The sequence below is a fragment of the Salvelinus fontinalis genome, chromosome 23 (assembly GCF_029448725.1).
Source record: "Salvelinus fontinalis isolate EN_2023a chromosome 23, ASM2944872v1, whole genome shotgun sequence".
In the NCBI taxonomy this organism is placed as follows: Eukaryota; Metazoa; Chordata; class Actinopteri; order Salmoniformes; family Salmonidae; genus Salvelinus; species Salvelinus fontinalis.
The window spans coordinates 30011725-30031356 of record NC_074687.1 but is presented as its reverse complement, the minus strand read 5'-3'; the positions used below and the strand labels follow the sequence as shown (position 1 = coordinate 30031356).

The following is a 19632-nucleotide window of genomic DNA, read 5'->3' as shown; positions in this document are numbered from 1 at the left end:
CACACACACACACACACACACACACACACACACACACACACACACACACACACACACACACACACACACACACACACACACACACACACACACACACACACACACACACACACACACACACACACACTTCAACCATCACTGAAAGGAAGTCACCTTCCAGAAAAAACAAAACTTTCCCATATCATTTACGGACTAGCTCCTCTCCTCTCTCTTATTAACTGGGGCCCTCTTCTCCTCACAGAGGATTAGTATGACTGATTTACTATGGAGCCAGAGGAGATGAAATACACCATGGTTAGTGGCAGTGACAGTAGGAGCAGAGAGAGCAGGGAAAGGCCCTAATAAAGCCTGCCTCACTGTGTGCCTTTAGATTAGCTGTAATTGAATCAGAAAGGGAGAGAAGCTTCAGAGACATTGGTTCTCACACACACGTACGGCACACATGTACACACACACGCACACACACACAAACCTCACACGTGCTTATCAGACATGCTCTTAATGCAAAATAAGTCTGTATATTCACATCAGTATTTTTTTCTAAGAAAAGAGAGAGATACACACATGCGAGAACACAACCCGGGGCAAAAAGGGCTTTCACAAGAATGATTGACAACGACAACCTCCAGCGCTGAAAGGATCCACTTGCCTGCGTACATTTAGATGCAGAGATAAATACCAGAGCCTTTGTCAAGGCACGCAGCTCATTCAATCCAGCCTAACAGAGTTTTAAATTAAACCTGAATATCGTTCTTTTACCTCCAGCATGTTAGGAATATTAATATACTTATTATCTACCATCAAACTAAGCTAATGTTTTTCTCTAGCGCCATAGAGCCAGCTGGTAAGAGAGGAGGGGTGCATTGGTAAATAAACCTCATCTTATTGCATTCATCTATGCATCAGGGAGAGATGAGGGATGATGATTCTGCCTAACGGCAGCCCTGTTTTATAACTAAGTGCTGTCTGTCTTTTGACCCTAATTCGTGCTGAAGATTACAGAGAGGTAGCTAGCTATATGTATGGCCCTGTCCTGGCCCCCAGCCATGCAATTTGTACTAATTACAGCGATATAAAGAGGAGTTAGTCCACTACGCAGCACTATTGCCCTCTCTCTCTCTCTCTCTGTCTCTCTCTCAATTCAATTCAATTCAAGGGGCTGTCACGCCCTGGCCTTATTATTCTTTGTTTTCTTTATTATTTTAGTTAGGTCAGGGTGTGACATGGGGAATGTTTATGTTTTTGTTGGTTTTGGGTGTTTATTTGGTAAAGGGGTTATGGGGTGGAGTATATGGTTTTGTGTTGAGTGTATATGTCTAGCGTTGTCTATGTTGGTTAGTTATCTAGGAGAGTCTATGGTTACCTGAATGAGTTCCCAATTAGAGACAGCTGATTTCGGTTGTCTCTGATTGGGAGCCTTATTTAGGGTAGCCATAGGCTCTCATTGGTTGTGGGTAATTGTCTATGTAAGAACGTTTGTAGCCTGTTATGTTTGTGCACAACGTTTGTAGCTTCACGGTCGTTTTGTTGTTTTGTTAAAGTGTTTTGTTCGTGTTCATCTTCGTGTTGTTATAATAAAAGAAGATGGCTTATTTTCCAAGTGCTGCATTTTGGTCCGTTAATCCGCCACACGATCGTGACAGAATTACCCACTATAGGACCAAGCGGCATGGAAGGCGGCAACAGGACCTACCTACACAGGATCTCTGGAGTTGGGAGGACGAATTGGAAAGAGATGGACATTGGGATCAACCTGGAGAATATCGCCTCCCTCGTGAAGAGCTGGAGGCAGCGAAAGCCGAGAGGAGGCGATATGAGGAGGCAGCACGGAGACAAGGCTGGAGACCCGTGAGTACAACCCAAAAATTTCTTGGGGGGGGCCTTAAAGGGAGTGTGGCGAAGTCAGGTAGGAAACCTGCGCCTACTCCCTGTACTTACCGTGGAGAGCGGGAGTACGGGCAGACACCGTGTTACGCAGTAGAGCGCACGGTGTCTCCTGTACGCGTGCATAGCCCGGTTCGGTACATTTCAGCTCCACGTATCGGCCGGGCTAGACTGAGCGTTGAGCCGTATGTCATGAAGCCGGCCCAACGCATCTGGTCACCAGTGCGTCTCCTCGGGCCGGCGTACATGGCACCAGCCTTACGCATGGTGTCCCCGGTTCGCCTACATAGGCCGGTGCGGGTCATTCCACCTCCCCGCACTGGTCAGGCGACGGGGAGCATACAACCAGGTAAGGTTGGGCAGGCTCGGCGTTCAAGGGAGCCAGTACGCCTGCACGGTCCGGTATTTCCGGCGCCACCTCCCCGCCCCAATCCAGTACCACCAGTGCCTCCTCCACGCACTAGCTATATGGTGCGTGTCTCCAGCCCTTTACCACCAGTGTCTAAACCACGCACCAAGCCTCCTGTGTGTCCCCAGAGTCCTGTGCGTCCTGTTGCTGCTCCCCGCACTAGCCCTGAGATGCGTGTCCCCAGCCCGGTGCCACCAGTCCCGGCACCACGCACCAGGCCTACAGTGCGCCTCAGCCGGCAGGAGTCTGCCGTCTGCACAGCAATGACTGAACTGCCCGTCTCCCCAGCGCCATCTGAGCCATCCGTCTCCCCAGCGCCATCTGAGCCATCCGTCTCCCCAGCGCCATCTGAGCCATCCGTCTGCCATGAGCCTGCAAAGCCGCCCGTCTGCCATGAGCCTGCAAAGCCGCCCGTCTGCCATGAGCCCACTGAGCCGTCCGCCAGACAGGAGCCGCTAGAGCCGCCAGCCAGACAGGAGCCGCTAGAGCCGTCCGCCAGCCAGGATCTGCCAGAGCCGCCAACCAGACAGGATCTGCCAGAGCCGCTAATCAGACAGGATCTGCCAGAGCCGCCAACCAGACAGGAGCAGCCAGATCAGTCAGCTAGCCATGAGCAGCCAGATCCGTCAGCTAGCCATGAGCAGCCAGATCCGTCAGCTAGCCATGAGCAGCCAGATCCGTCAGCTAGCCATGAGCAGCCAGATCCGTCAGCTAGCCATGAGCAGCCAGATCCGTCAGCTAGCTATGAGCAGCCAGATCCGTCAGCTAGCTATGAGCAGCCAGATCCGTCAGCTAGCTATGAGCAGCCAGATCCGTCAGCTAGCCATGAGCAGCCAGATCCGTCAGCTAGCCATGAGCAGCCAGATCCGTCAGCTAGCCATGAGCAGCCAGATCCGTCAGCCAGCCATGAGCAGCCAGATCCGTCAGCCAGCCATGAGCAGCCAGATCCGTCAGCCAGCCATGAGCAGCCAGATCCGTCAGCCAGCCATGAGCAGCCAGATCCGTCAGCCAGCCATGAGCAGCCAGATCCGTCAGCCAGCCATGAGCAGCCAGATCCGTCAGCCAGCCATGAGCAGCCAGATCCGTCAGCCAGCCATGAGCAGCCAGATCCGTCAGCCAGCCATGAGCAGCCAGATCCGTTAGCCAGCCATGAGCAGCCAGATCTGTCAGCCAGCCATGGGCCGTCCCTCAGTCCGGAGCTGCAGTCCCTCAGTCCGGAGCTGCAGTCCCTCAGTCCGGAGCTGCCATTCCTCAGTCCGGAGCTGCCATTCCTCAGTCCGGAGCTGCCATTCCTCAGTCCGGAGCTGCCATTCCTCAGTCCGGAGCTGCCATTCCTCAGTCCGGAGCTGCCATTCCTCAGTCCGGAGCTGCCATTCCTCAGTCCGGAGCTGCCATTCCTCAGTCCGGAGCTGCCCCTTACCCTGGTGCTGCCCCTTACCCTGGTGCTGCCCCTGACCCTGGTGCTGCCCCTGACCCTGGTACTGCCCCTTACCCTGGTACTGGTCCTTAGTCCGGAGCTGTCCCTTAGTCCGGAACTCCCCCTTAATGCAATGGGGTTAATGTGGAGGGGGGTCGTTTGGAGGAAGCCTAGGAGGTGGTTAGGTACTGTGGTGACGTGGGGACTACGACCAGAGCCGGAGCCGCCACCGTGGAGGGGAGCCCACCCAGACCCTCCCTTAGACTGTGTATGGTGCGCCCGGAGTTCGCGCCTCAAGGGGGGGGTTATGTCACGCCCTGGCCTTATTATTCTTTGTTTTCTTTATTATTTTAGTTAGGTCAGGGTGTGACATGGGGAATGTTTATGTTTTTGTTGGTTTTGGGTGTTTATTTGGTAAAGGGGTTATGGGGTGGAGTATATGGTTTTGTGTTGAGTGTATATGTCTAGCGTTGTCTATGTTGGTTAGTTATCTAGGAGAGTCTATGGTTACCTGAATGAGTTCCCAATTAGAGACAGCTGATTTCGGTTGTCTCTGATTGGGAGCCTTATTTAGGGTAGCCATAGGCTCTCATTGGTTGTGGGTAATTGTCTATGTAAGAACGTTTGTAGCCTGTTATGTTTGTGCACAACGTTTGTAGCTTCACGGTCGTTTTGTTGTTTTGTTAAAGTGTTTTGTTCGTGTTCATCTTCGTGTTGTTATAATAAAAGAAGATGGCTTATTTTCCAAGTGCTGCATTTTGGTCCGTTAATCCGCCACACGATCGTGACAGGGGCTTTATTGGCATGGGAAACATGTGTTAACATTGCCAAAGCAAGTGAGGTAGACAATATACAAAAGTGAAACAAACAATACAAATTAACAGTAAACATTACACATACAGAAGTTTCAAAACAATAAAGACATTACAAATGTCTTATTATATATATATATACAGTGTTGTAACGATGTACAAATGGTTAAAGCACACAAGTTAAAATAGATAAACATGGGTTGTATTTACAATGGTGTTTGTTCTTCACTGGTTGCCCTTTTCTTGTCTCTCTCTCAATTCAATTAAATTCAATTCAAGGGGCTTTATTGGCATGGGAAACATGTGTTAACATTGCCAAAGCAAGTGAGGTAGATAATATACAAATACATATACTCTCTCTCTCTCTCTGTCTCTTCTCTTTCTCTCTCCTCTCTTTCTCTCTCCTCTCTCTCTCTGTCTCTCTCTCTCTCTCTCTCTCTCTCTCTCTCTGTCTCTCTCTCTCTCTCTCTGTCTCTCTCTCTCTCTCCTCTCTCTGTCTTTGTGTATTCTCTCTCTCTCTCTCTCTCTCTCTGTCTCTGTCTCTGTCTCTCTCTCTGTCTCTCTCTCTCTCTCTCTCTCTCTCTCTCTGTCTCTTCTTCTCTTTCTCTCTCCTCTCTCTCTCTCGCTCTCTCGCTCTCCCTGTCTCTTCTTCTCTTTCTCTCTCCTCTCTCTGTCTTTGTGTATTCTCTCTCTCTCTCTCTCTCTCGCTCTCTCTCTCTCCCTGTCTCTTCTTCTCTTTCTCTCTCCTCTCTCTGTCTTTGTGTCTTCTCTCTCTTTCTCTCGCCCTCTCCCTCTCTCTTCTCCTCCTAATCCACTGCTCCTCTCTGATTAGTAGAATGAGTGCCGAAGGCTAACTGCAAAGTGGCAGTCTTTATTACTGTCCATTCAGCTTCATGTCTTATTTTCCTCCTCTCGTTTTTCATCATGGCCCAAGCGGATAGAGAGAGAGAGTGAAATAAATTCCTTCTTTTATTCATTGCTGCGGAGCGATGCCATTAAAAAAAATATGAATGTGATTGTTCAAGTTAAGGGAAGAAACCACGCATCAGGGACAATGAACTTGTTTGGAGGAAGTGACAGTGGTTATCCCATTCAGTAAGAGCATAAGAATTTCCTTGATTCGCTGGTAGGGAAGAGTGGGGGAAATTGTTTGAAAGTTGAACGCTCACTATTAGTAAGGGGAGACATATTTGTTGTAACATATTTAGTATTGTTTTCTAGTATAGACCTGTTTGGGTTAGGGATCATTAGTAGAGTGGCTCTCTATTTCCCTCAGCATTATGACTGTCTAAAGAATCCATATGTTGTTCTGAAATATCAACACAGAAATACTGGACATTTTGAACTTTTTAAACTAATTTTGAACTAATTATGGTGGCGATTTGACACAATTACAATCATGGTCTTGAATTGGACTTGCATTTTTCTGGTCCCGGTCTTGGTCTTGGTCTTGACTCGGTCTCACCCCCTCCCGGTCTTGGTCTTGGTCTTGACTAAGTCTCACTCCCTCCCGGTTGGTCTTGACTCAGTCTCACCCCCTCCCGGTCTTGGTCTTGGTCTTGACTCAGTCTCACCCCCTCCCGGTCTTGGTCTTGACTCGGTCTCACCCCCTCCCGGTCTTGGTCTAGGTCTTGACTCAGTCTCACCCCCTCCCGGTCTTGGTCTTGGTCTTGACTCAGTCTCACCCCCTCCCGGTCTTCGTCTTGACTCGGTCTCACCCCCTTCCGGTCTTGGTCTTGGTCTTGACTCGGTCTCACCCCCTCCCGGTCTTGGTCTTGGTCTTGACTCGGTCTCACCCCCCTCCCAGTCTAGGTCTTGACTCAGTCTCACCCCCTCCCGGTCTCGGTCTTGGTCTTGACTCGGTCTCACCCCCCTCCCGGTCTTGGTCTTGACTCGGTCTCACCCCCCTCCCGGTCTTGGTCTTGACTCGGTCTCACCCCCCTCCCGGTCTTGGTCTTGACTCGGTCTCACCCCCCTCCCGGTCTTGGTCTTGACTCAGTCTCACCCCCTCCCGGTCTTGGTCTTGGTCTTGACTCGGTCTCACCCCCCTCCCAGTCTAGGTCTTGACTCAGTCTCACCCCCTCCCAGTCTTGGTCTTGGTCTTGACTCGGTCTCAACCCCCTCCCAGTCTAGGTCTTGACTCAGTCTCACCCCCCTCCCGGTCTTGGTCTTGGTCTTGACTCGGTCTCACCCCCCCCCCGGTCTAGGTCTTGACTCGGTCTCACCCCCCTCCCGGTCTTGGTCTTGACTCGGTCTCACCCCCCTCCCGGTCTTGGTCTTGACTCGGTCTCACCCCCTCCCGGTCTTGGTCTTGGTCTTGACTCGGTCTCACCCCCCTCCCAGTCTAGGTCTTGACTCGGTCTCACCCCCCTCCCAGTCTAGGTCTTGACTCAGTCTCACCCCCTCCCGGTCTTGGTCTTGACTCGGTCTCACCCCCCTCCCAGTCTAGGTCTTGACTCAGTCTCACCCCCTCCCGGTCTCGGTCTAGGTCTTGACTCGGTCTCACCCCCCTCCCGGTCTAGGTCTTGACTCGGTCTCACCCCCCTCCCGGTCTTGGTCTTGGTCTTGACTCGGTCTCACCCCCCCCCCCCCCCCCCCCCCGGTCTAGGTCTTGACTCGGTCTCACCCCCCTCCCGGTCTTGGTCTTGACTCGGTCTCACCCCCCTCCCGGTCTTGGTCTTGACTCGGTCTCACCCCCTCCCGGTCTTGGTCTTGGTCTTGACTCGGTCTCACCCCCCTCCCAGTCTAGGTCTTGACTCGGTCTCACCCCCCTCCCAGTCTAGGTCTTGACTCAGTCTCACCCCCTCCCGGTCTTGGTCTTGGTCTTGACTCGGTCTCACCCCCCTCCCAGTCTAGGTCTTGACTCAGTCTCACCCCCTCCCGGTCTTGGTCTTGGTCTTGACTCGGTCTCACCCCCCTCCCGGTCTCGGTCTTGGTCTTGACTCGGTCTCACCCCCCTCCCGGTCTCGGTCTTGGTCTTGACTCGGTCTCACCCCCCTCCCGGTCTTGGTCTTGGTCTTGACTCGGTCTCACCCCCCTCCCGGTCTTGGTCTTGGTCTTGACTCGGTCTCACCCCCTCCCGGTCTTGGTCTTGGTCTTGACTCGGTCTCACCCATTTTTACATTTACATTTTAGTCATTTAGCAGACGCTCTTATCCAGAGCGACTTACAGTAGAGTGCATACATTTTATTACATTTACATACTGAGACAAGGATATACCTACCGGCCAAACCCTCCCTAACCCGGACGACGCTATGCCAATTGTGCGTCGCCCCACGGACCTCCCGGTTGCGGCCGGCTGCGACAGAGCCTGGGCGCGAACCCAGCCCAACCTGGGCGCGAACCCAGAGACTCTGGTGGCGCAGCTAGCACTGCGATGCAGTGCCCTAGACCACTGCGCCCCCTCCCAGTCTTGGTCTTGGTCTTGACTCGGTCTCACTCCCCTCCCGGTCTTGGTCTTGATCTTGACTCGGTCTCACTCCCCTCCCGGTCTTGGTCTTGGTCTTGACTCGGACTCGATTTACTCCTGTCTTGGTCTTGAATCGGTCTCCCTATAGGTGGTCTCGAACACAACAATGATCAACATTTCACAGAAGCTCAACCATCACGCTAAGGTCAAAATGTTTTTGAAAATAATTTTTATCTCATTCATAACATTTGCTGTATGTACAGTATGGAATGTATTTGCTATTTCAAGGATTATCTCAACAACCCTCAGTGTATGTCCTTCAAATGAAATTCCTGAAATGTGTTAGTACAGCTCATGTATAGATGCACTGTGGCAGTGTGTGTACGTGTGTGTGTGTGTGCGTGTGTGTGTGTGTGTGTGGTGTGTGTGTGTGTGTGTGTGTGTGTGTGTGTGTGTCTCCCAGCTCATTCCCCTGTGTCTCCTCTCTGTCCTTTAGGGCCAGTTTCCCAGAGCCTCTCTCTGCAGTATGGTGGCTCATACTGCAGCCATGCCGGACGTGAAGGCCCCTCTGCCATGTGATTACCCCTCAGCGGGCTGCTCCCCCGGCCACGGCCCTGCGGGCTACACCTGCACCGCTGGTCTCACCATGGACCTGGAGCCCTGCCTCAGCCTCACCGACCTGCCCCTTCCCCATCCCCTTTCTGGCTTCAGAGGCCACAGCGTACCCCCCTACCCTCCTTACCCAGGCCAGTGCCCCGTCATGCCCCGGTGTAACAGCAGTGCCCTGTTGACTAATCTTGGCCTCCGTTACTGCTCCACCAACAGTGTGCAGCACCCACCCAGGGGGCCTGACTCTAGGCTGGGGTTAGGGTCAGGGTTAGGCCTGGAGCCGGACCACGCAGGGCCCTGTGTGAACATTAACCCAGACAGCGGGACTAGACTCTATCGCAGCATGGAGAACCTGAACTGGAGTAATTCTGTGTCTGAACCAGGCCTCTACTCATCCCCCTATAGCGCCCCCCACAGGGGTAGCATGGACAGTGAGTTCATCTTCCGCTGCACTGCCACCAGCCACTGGTACGATGTGCCCCCGGTGGGGACAGGGCCCCAGGGCTACAGTCCTGAGACCCTTGCCTTCTACCCCAATGCTCGTCTGGGGGGTCTGGGGAGGAAGGAGCTGCCCCTCTTCCCCCAGTGGCTGTTCCCCGGCGTGGATGACTGGGGGGTGAACGCTACCACCACCGCCAGGAAGGGGTTAAGGGAGAAGCTCCGCCTCCAGAGTGCCCGGGCAGCGGCAGAACCCCTAAAGCCTCTTCGACCGCAGATAACCCCAGGCAGTACCCCTCCCATCATGGGGGGGTGCTCAGAGAGGGACTCATCGTCCTACCAGGGGTACGTTGGGAAACCCCTGTGTGTCCGGCGCATCACCAGCCCTGAGGAAATCAAGAAAGAGGTTCTGAGACGCCTGCAGCTCCGCCGGCAGAACAGCACCCCAAACCTGACCCTCCACGCCTCCCCTGAGACCCCTCAGACCCCGGACATGACCAAGTCCTACACCACTGAGTCCATCTCTGTCACTGGGAGTTGTGCAGAGATAATAGCCGAACGCAAGAAACCCCCCATGGGCCGCCTGCACATCCCCACCTTTGAGGAGTTTAAGAGGATGAGGCAGAGAGAGGGAGAGGGTGGACAGACAGAGAGCCAGGGTAATGTCACTACAGTGACAGCTTCAATAGACCAACAGCCAGAGCCTGGTACTGGCAGTCAAACCCCAGGGACGGGCAGAGACTGTAAGACTCAGACTGCTCTATTGGGGCGGAGAGACTCTCAGTCTCCCACTGTGGGACTGAAGGAGGAGGAGAGGGAGAGCAGTGAGAGGATAGGCAGTGGAGAGATGGAAGAGATGGGGAGCGGGGAGGGGACAAGCAGTGGAGAGGCCAGGCAGAGTGACAGCTCCCCTGGGGCTCCCCCACCACCAGCCTGTCATCCAGACATAAGAGTAGAGGAGAGGGTGATGGTGGTTGCGCCAGCTCCCACAGCCAGTGCTATCAACTCAGCCACTCCCATCTTTACTGGACACACTCCCCAGCCAACAACCAGCATTCAGACCACAGTCTCTACCATGGCTATATGTACCGGCCCTACTCCTCGCTCTCCCCTCCAGCCCTCCAGTCAGACGCAGGGGGAGGGGACCATGGACCATACCCAGGCCCAAGTCAGTAGGCCCAGTGTGGAGCTCAGTGTGCCGGGGGCCTCCTCAGTCCCCTTCCCTCCTCCACGCAGGGAGAGTGCAGAGGGCCCCTCCAGCTGCTGCCCAGCCCTGCTCCTCGACAGGACTGACCTCTCCAGCTACGGAGCCAAGATTTACAAGATGAAGGAAGGGTTTATCGGATCAGCCCTGGACCTCATCAAGAAGAGGTTAGTAAGAAGTTGGAGTTAGGGGTAGTTGTCATGATCAATACGATCATCAATGGGCTTCAGTATTGCACAATATTGTACAGTAATGAGCTGTTTATCTATCTCAGTTTGACTCGTTATCTTGCCCTACTTTGTGGAAGCTATATGCATACTCAGATGAAAGGTACAATTCTAAATGAAATGCAAAATTGGACCTTAGCCATGTAAAGAAATCCTTAACTAGAAAATCAATTTATTTAGTAGTTTGTCAATCTGTATAGTTTTTATTTAAGAAAAACACACTTTTGACAAAAAGCTTGTTTTGAAATCTTGTAAAGCTCTTTGATGGCTAAATTGAATCTCATGGGTCCCAGCAAACATGACCCCATTGGCCCATGTGGGTATTCGGTGGGCAAGGTGGGCACGGGTTAGCCCACAACAAGCCCACATCAGAGCCCAACACGGGCTAGCCCACACCAAGCCCACACCAGCCCGACATGGGGTAGCCCACAACAAGCCCAAAACAGTCTAGCCCACACCAGCCCAACACGGGCCAGCCCACACCAAGTCCAACACAGGCTAGCCCACCCCATCCCAACAGGGGCTAGCTCACACCAGCCCAGCTAGAGGCGGGGGCTCATTAGAATATTTGGGAGCGTGGTTTGCACACAGTTCTTTTTATGCAACCGTTACTGAGTTTGCTCTAACTGTTTAAGTGTTCTGTTGTGTGATGCCCAATTTTGCTTTATCTTGTACACTGCCAATGATAAAGTCTTTAAAAATACTTAAATAAGTGCATGTGATATGTGAGAAACTGAACATTTTCTCTTGTAAAAAATATACTGAACAGAAATATTAATGCAACATGCAACAATTTCAATGATTTTACTGAGTTACAGTTCGTATAAGGAAATCAGTCAATTTAAATATATTCATTAGGCCCTAATCTATGGATTTCACATGATTGGGCAGAGGTGCAGCCATGGGTGGGCCTGGGAGGGCATAAGCCCACCCACTGGGAAGCCAGGCCCAGTCAATCAGAATGAGTTTTCCCCACAAAAAAGCATTATTACAGACAGAAAGAATCCTCAGTATCATCAGCTGTCCGGGTGGCTGGTCTCAGACAACCCCACAGGTGAAGAAGCCAGATGTGGAGGTCCTGGGCTGGCGTGGTTACACGTGATCAGTGGTTATGAGGCCAGTTGGACGTACAGCCAAATTCTCTAGAACGATGTTGGAGGCGGCTTATGGTAGAGAAATTAACAATAAATTATCTTCCAACAGTTATGGTGGACATTCCTGCAGTCAGCATGCCAATTGCACGCTCCCTCAAAACTTTAGACATCTGTGGCATTGTGTTGTGTCACCAAACTGCACATTTTACAGTGGCCTTTTATTGTCCCCAGCACAAGGTGCATCTGTGTAATGATCACGTGTCAGGTGGATGGATTATCTTAGCAAAGGGGAAATGCTCACTGACAGGGATGTAAACAAATTTGTGCACAAAATTGGAGAGAAATAAGCTTTTTATGCGTATGAAAGATCTTTTATTTCAGCTCATGAAACATGGGACCAACACTTTACATGTTGCGTTTATATTTTTGTTCAGTATACATGTATGATAGTAACAACTTTGTTGTCTTTCTGATACAATCTATCATGTTCCCTCAATACCTTTAAGGCTTGAAAACAATGCAATTTATGCATTGAATTAAACTGTAATAAATGTATTAAATTAATTCCTATTAAATAGAAAAAGCGCATCGTCCCAATGTGGGCAGCCGACATGGGGCCAATATTTTGGCGCGCATTGGGCTCACATCGTGCAAATGTGGGCATGTTTGCTGGGAAAAGATGGGCATATTTCAGACAAAGTGAGTGCTGCCTTCACCAGATATGGGCTGGCCACACTGGGCAAATGCCTTGGGGGCCAACGTGGAGCCAATGTTGGCAGCCTACATAGGGCCAATATTTTAGTCCGCATTGGGCCCACATCATGCTGGGGTGTGCTGTAGTGTGCTGTAGTGTTTTTCTGCAGGGGCGACAGTAGTGTTAGTGTTGGTATTGATTAATCACAGTTGTTGGATCAGACAGGTGTGGCTACCAGAGGAGACTGTTGTGGCTTTTCCAGGGTCTCCCATTTCCAGTCTGACACATCATCTCCATAGCAGACCTACCTGGGTTCAAATAGGATCTGTAATCTTTCACATACTTTAAGGGTTTGTCTTCAGGCAGATGGATAGGGTATGCACTTTTGGGACTATTCCATTGTTTCCATTGCGCTAGGGTATTTCCAACAAGGACGGCTAAATACCGTTTGAACCCAGGTCTGATCCATATGCTCACAGGACAGCCAACTGATTGGCACCTCTGATTGGCAGCACCACACTTCCCCTCCTCTCACTATGGCAGCTGGTTTGGCACACTGTTTGTCACACCCTGATCTGTTTCACCTGTCATTGTGCTTGTCTCCACCCCCTTCCAGGTGTCGCCCATCTTCCCCATTATCCCCTGGGTACTTATACCTGTGTTCTCTGTTTGTCTGTTGCCAGTTCGTCTTGTTTGTCAAGTCAACCAGTGGTTTGTTTCTCAGCTCCTGCTTTTCCCCAGTCTCTCTTTTCTCGCCCTCCTGGTTTTGACCATTGCCTGTCCTGACTCTGAGCCAGCCTGCCTGACCACTCTGCCTGCCCCTGACCCTGAGCCTTCCTGCCGTCTGGGGCCTTTGCCCCTACTCTCGATTACCGACCCCTGCCTGCCTTGACCTGTCTTTTTCCTGCTCCTGTTGTTGTAACAAACATTGTTACTTCAACACAGTCTGCACTTTGGTCTTACCGGAAACGTGATACTGCTTGCTAAACAGATGAAGACTTCAGTCTGGTGTGGTTTGGCAAATCAAGGAGAGATGTAAAGCCTGCTTTGGCATTCTTCATAGGCTTACAACCTGGCATCACCCGGGCCAGCACACAACATTAGACTCAGACAGGCACATGTAGCCTCAGACATGGTATAGACTTTCCCTGAGACATGGCTGTAGACTCCCATGGTATCTAACAGCCATACCGAGTGAACATTACTGGTTGAAAACACCTCATTTCATTGGCAAAAATTGTTTAAATTACATTTTTGACCAGTTTTGCTCACTGGGATAGGATTCTACAACCATGTTTCAGGACAAGATGCAGTGGACTAGAGAAGAGTTATAGGACTGTACGTGTCAGTGCTGACCATGAGAGAAATGGATAGCCTTGTATTCTTCTCTCTCTCATGTCATAAATGGCTGTCTCCCTGACAGTCAAAGTCAGGGTTCTCCTCTGTGCTTGTTCCCACCCATAGATATCACTGTGTCCCCCACCTCTCTGAGAGTACTATAGAGGTGATGATGGATGATACAGACTGCGGAGTGAACTGCATGATACCACAGAAGATATATTATATAGGTGGTGTGTTCACCAGAAAGGAAAGCTATGTGACGTACTGTACATTCAAATATTACACTCCTGACACATGTTGGCCATGGGACCAGAGGACAAGGAACCTAGGGAGGTTTAATAGTTTTTCATCCCCATGCTTAGGAATTGCTAGAATTTATGAGGTAGCTTTTACCAAGTGTATTAATACATGTATGTAGGACATTTTACTAATATACAGTATGTTCATATTCTAACACAAAATGTATTCTTAATGGGTTTTAATATGACCTCCGTTACATAGGCGTGATCTTTGTGAATATTGTAATAGTATAAAATTGGTAATTCAAAATTAATCATTTTCTATTGTTATGCGTGCACCCCAAGGGTCTAGTTTTAACGACTCTGTTTCTCTCAGCTCCATTAAACAAGTCTTGTGTTCGCGCTCGTCTGTGTCCCATACAGACTTACGATCACGATGGCTATCGAACTGTGGCTAGTCTGATGGGTTTTTCACCAGGCAATTACAATACTGGAGTTTACACCTGATGGGATGGTGGAGCAGGAATCTATTAACGGTGGGAAGTTCTAAAACAGTGCTCTTGGGTGTGCTTAGTGTGCATTAAGATGTGGTTGCTCTCGCTCTCTCCTCATGACAAATACACAGGTTAGATTTTGGTGTGTTGTTTTTTGCCTAACATGGCCTTTAATATATAAAGACATTAACAGAGAGATTACAGAGTCACCATCCATGTTTAGAATATACAGTATGGATTCCTTATGAACAAACATGATATGGCTGGAGTGACTATATACTAATTTCAATATCACAGTGTACCGCAGGCAGAGAGAGGTGATATATCATACACAGTCCATGAGCTAATAAATGATGTTTCATGTTATTACCCCACATGAATCATCTACAGGCTGACAGGTAATATTTGGAAGGAAAGGTTTTAATGAAAGTTATTCCAGCTGGAAGGAAGGATATGCACCAGCCTCTGGTTTTATTGCCTCTTTCTGGCAATATCCCTACATCAGGGTTCCCTAATAGGCGGCCCGCATGCCAAATTCAGCCCGCAGGTGATTTTATTGGGTACACAAAAGACTGTAAAATCACCAGGAGATCATCTCAAGAGTGATTTTAATTTAGGAATCTATTCTCACAAATTTTCACACAAACAGAGTGGCATATGTGACCATATTCCAATGTAATCAAGGTTTGAAATTTCAAGGTTTGCACTGTACAAATTATTTGTAACTATGTTGAATGTAATTGGGGACCCCTGCCCTACATAGTGCACTACTTTTGACCAGAGTCATATAGGAATAATGTTCTATATAGGGAATAGGGTGCCATTTGGGGGACACACTTAATTATTCATTTTATGCCCATGGCACCTGCACCATGTGAAGATAAAGAGTTTGCTTTGTTGCATTTTGAAAACTTCAAAACCTTAGCAAATGCTAGTGAGTGTTGCTAGCGTGTAGGCCAGTTGGTGTGTGTGCGTGTGTGTGTGCGTGCGCCGGTGTGTGTTACTGATGGGAAGTTTGGCTCTTTTTACTGACTCTGATCTTTTCAACTTGTTCAGTCAAAAGAACGAATCCTTCGACTCATTTCATTCATTTGAGACAGTAATGCCCAGAGCACACAAGACCCCCTACCGGCGAACGATGAACTCAAAACTCAAAACACTCATGATTCTACAAGCCTCTCGTTCACGTCATTCAACATAAAAGGCGCTGCATGTTCAAAGTACGGAGCTCATTTTGACCTCTTAATGCCTCCGGATGCTCGGCAATTGTGTCACCCCCTCCATACAGAGCCTCCGACTACATATCCAGATCAAGCATAAATTGGCTATAAGGGGCTTATTGGAGCTGTTATTTGTAACTGAGACTTGTAAAAGAGTGCTTTAAACAATGTACATTTGTTCATTACGAGGCATACAAATACAATTATTTATTGGTACATTTGAAACAAGGTCTAGTTGTGGCCGCAACCGGACTAGATTGTGAACGACTCCTGGCGGACGCATTGCTTGACTGCCGTGAGGGTGATTGATAAGCACAATATCAATAGCGAACTGCAGCACCCCAAACGGTTCGTTCTCGAGTTCGAGTTTGCTGAGCAGAGGTTGTGTATGTTTTGGCTCTACAAAGCTATGTCCGTCATAACATTCAATAATCAATTAACTGCATTCATTCTTGCACCATGCGATCAATTACCAGTTCTAAACATGTATTTTTCTCTCTATCCTGCCTGCAGCATGATCTATTTTGAATGCGCGCCGGAGTAGCGCATATTAAAGGCTCTGTATGGTCAATCTGAAGTTTGAATTGGCCGTACAGTATTAACTGCGATGCGGCCTCCTCAGACGTCAGGGCTTTCATACTTATTGCGCTTAGCAGAGCAGAGCTATTGTGAAGGAAGTTGTCAAGGAAGTGAGTTCGTGTTTATATAGGATGTACCGCCCCCACCTACCGTCAACCAATCATGTCAATGTGAAGCTATACGGAGCCCTCCGCATTGTTACAACATTTGAGAGGCACACCGTGATGCGGTACAGAGCTTGATTTGGCCTCTGCGTGCCTCCAGATACTCCACAATTGCATCACACCCTCCATGCGAAGCCTTCAACCACATTTTTAGATCAAGCATAAATTTACTCTTTTTTTAATGTATTTTTATTTTTATTAGTTCTTTTTTTGTGTGTTTATTTTTTTCCACAAACAAACAAACAAATAAAAAACATTGTAAAGCATAAAAACATTGAGCATGACTTCCAGACATATCCTCCAACATAGCACACAGTCAAACAGTATCTCACAAGCTACAATACTGAACAAAATGGGTTCACAAGCATAAGTAATCACCTTCCAGTCTTAGAAACATGACAAATAAAACGCATCCAGCTTCTAGAATTGTTGTTTCTACCGGTGATCCTAGCAAGTATTTGTTCATAAGATGTGACCTCCAACATTGATTCTATCCACTGTTTCAGAGTAGGAGTGGCATGAACGTTACTCTAGCTGCTGTAACCATACCAACAGTGATCAGTGCAAATTCCTCATTTGTTACATTAGGTAACTGTTCTATCGCCTAAGAGACATATTCTCAGTGAAACTGGAATTGTTAACCTCAACCATTCCTCCAGCTATTTCAAAACATCCTCCCAGAAAGGTAGCACTAATGTACATTCCCATATTACGTGTAAAAATGTCCCAGTGTCTTTTTGGCATTTCCAATACAAAGAACTATTGGTCAGCCACATCTTATGAAGCCTTGTTGGGGTCCAATAAAACCTATGTAGTATCTTATATTGAGTAAGTTTCCCCCTGGCTTCCCTTATGTTCCTCCCTGAGCTAGACAAGATCTTCAACCAGGTATCATCCTCAATTTCACACTTAAGGTCAATTTGCCATATTTTTCTGAGGTTTTTACAGTCTTTGCTCTGCAGATGACTAAATATTGAGGAAAAAATGGCTGCTTTATGTTTGGGTAATTCCAAATACTCAGCTATTGGGTTCTTTCCTGGATTTTGTTGATAGCCGGTTAACAAACATTCTCTCTAAATATTTCCAGAAATGTCCCTTGTCTCCGACATCATATCTTTGTACCAAATCTGAGTATGACATTAAAACATCTTCATTGTACAGATCACCTATAGTATGAATTCCTTTCATTAGCCACAGTGTAAGGGCTGTCGTTCTCCTCATCCTCGGACGAGGAGAGGAGAGAAGGATCAGTGGACCAATACGCAGCATTTGGGAAATAAGCCATCTCTTTATTCGAAACGACGGCAACACGAAAACAAACACTTACAAAATTACAAAACAAGAAAACGACGTAGACGAAAACCTGAACATGAACTTACTTAACTAAAACGTAAAACTCACGGACAGGAACAGACTACATCAAAACGAACGAACAACCAAACAGTCCCGTATGGTACATACATATACGAAACAGGAGACAATCACCCACAAACAAACAGTGAGAACACCCTACCTAAATATGACTCTTAATTAGAGGAAAACGCAAAACACCTGCCTCTAAGAGCCATACCAGGCAACCAAAACCAACATAGAAACAGAAAACATAGACTGCCCACCCAAAACTCACGCCCTGACCATATACACATACAAAAACAACATAAAACAGGTCAGGAACGTTACAGAACCCCCCCCCTCAAGGTGCGAACGCCGGGCGCACCAGCACAAAGTCCAGGGGAGGGTCTGGGTGGGCAGTTGACCACGGTGGTGGCTCAGGCTCTGGACGCTGTCCCCACACCACCATAGTCACTCCCCGCTTCTGTCTTCCCCTCCCAATGACCACCCTCAAACTAACATCCCCTAAATGAACAGCCAACACCGGGATAAGGGGCAGCACCGGGATAAGGGGCAGCACCGGGAGAAGGGGCAGCACCGGGACAAGGGGCAGCACCGGGACAAGGGGCAGCACCGGGACAAGGGGCAGCACCGGGACAAGGGGCAGCACCGGGACAAGGGGCAGCACCGGGACAAGGGGCAGCACCGGGATAAGGGGCAGCACCGGGATAAGGGACAGCACCGGGATAAGGGACAGCACCGGGATAAGGGACAGCACCGGGATAAGGGACAGCACCGGGATAAGGGGCAGCACCGGGACAAGGGGCAGCACCGGGACAAGGGGCAGCACCGGGACAAGGGGCAGCACCGGGATAAGGGGCAGCACCGGGACAAGGGGCAGCACCGGGATAAGGGGCGGCAGGTCCCGGCTGAGAGACTCTGGCAGATCCTGGCTGAGGGACTCTGGCAGGTCCTGGCTGAGGGACTCTGGCAGGTCCTGGCTGAGGGACTCTGGCAGGTCCTGGCTGAGGGACTCTGGCAGGTCCTGGCTGAGGGACTCTGGCAGGTCCTGGCTGAGGGACTCTGGCAGGTCCTGGCTGAGGAACCCTGGCAGGTCCTGGCTGAGGGACTCTGGCAGGTCCTGGCTGGACGGCTCTGGCTGGTCCTGGCTAGACGGCTCTGGCTGGTCATGGCAGGACGGCTCTGGCTGGTCATGGCAGGACGGCTCTGTAGGGAGGAGAAGGAGAGACAGCCTGGTGCGTGGTCTAGGCACTGGCTGCGCTGGAGAGGAGGAAACAGCTGGAGAGAGAACCCGGAGAGACAGCCTGGTACGGGGGGCTGCCACCGGAGGACTGGTACATGGAGGTGGCACCGGGTATACCGGACCGTGAAGGAGGACACGTGCTCTTGAGCACCGAGCCTGCCCAACCTTACCAGGTTGAATGGTGCCCGTAGCCCTGCCAGTGCGGCGAGGTGGAATAGCCCGCACTGGGCTATACTGGCAAACCGGGGACACCACTCGTAAGGCTGGTGCCATGTATGCCGGCCCGAGGAGACGCACTGGTGGCCAGATGCGTTGGGCCGGCTTCATGACATCCAGCTCGATGCCCAACTTAGCCCTCCCAGTGCGGCAAGGTGGAATAGCCCGCACTGGGCTAAGCACGCGTACTGGGGACACCGTGCGCTTTACCGCATAACACGGTGTCTTACCAGTACGACGCCTTCTACCTCCACGGTAAGCACGGGGAGTTGGCTCAGGTATCCTACCCGGCTTTGCCACACTCCTCGTGTGCCCCCCCCAAGAAATTTCTGGGTCTGACTCACGGGCTCCCAACCGCGTCGCCGCGCTGCCTCCTCATACCAGCGCCTCTCAGCCTTCGCTGCTTCCAACTCCTCCTTGGGATGGCGATATTCCCCTGGCTGAGCCCAGGGTCCTCTACCGTCCAGGATCTCCTCCCAAGTCCAGGAGTCCTTGTTGCTCTGTTGAGCACTCCCTTGCCGCTTGGTCCTAGTTTGGTGGGTGATTCTGTAAGGGCTGTTGTCCTCCTCTTCCTCGGACGAGGAG

The 19632-nt window shown here is 50.2% G+C and overlaps 1 protein-coding gene across 2 annotated transcripts in view; it reads left to right on the top strand.

Moving 5' to 3' along the window:
* LOC129821099 (uncharacterized) overlaps positions 1–19632 on the top strand; it is an 81791-nt gene that overhangs the window by 40100 nt on the left and 22059 nt on the right. For both annotated transcript variants that reach the window (XM_055878395.1, XM_055878396.1), the window contains exon 3: positions 8429–10350. In XM_055878395.1, coding sequence (XP_055734370.1) covers positions 8459–10350 — 1892 coding nt within the window. In that variant the 5' untranslated portion in view covers positions 8429–8458. The remainder of the gene's footprint in view (positions 1–8428; positions 10351–19632) is intronic.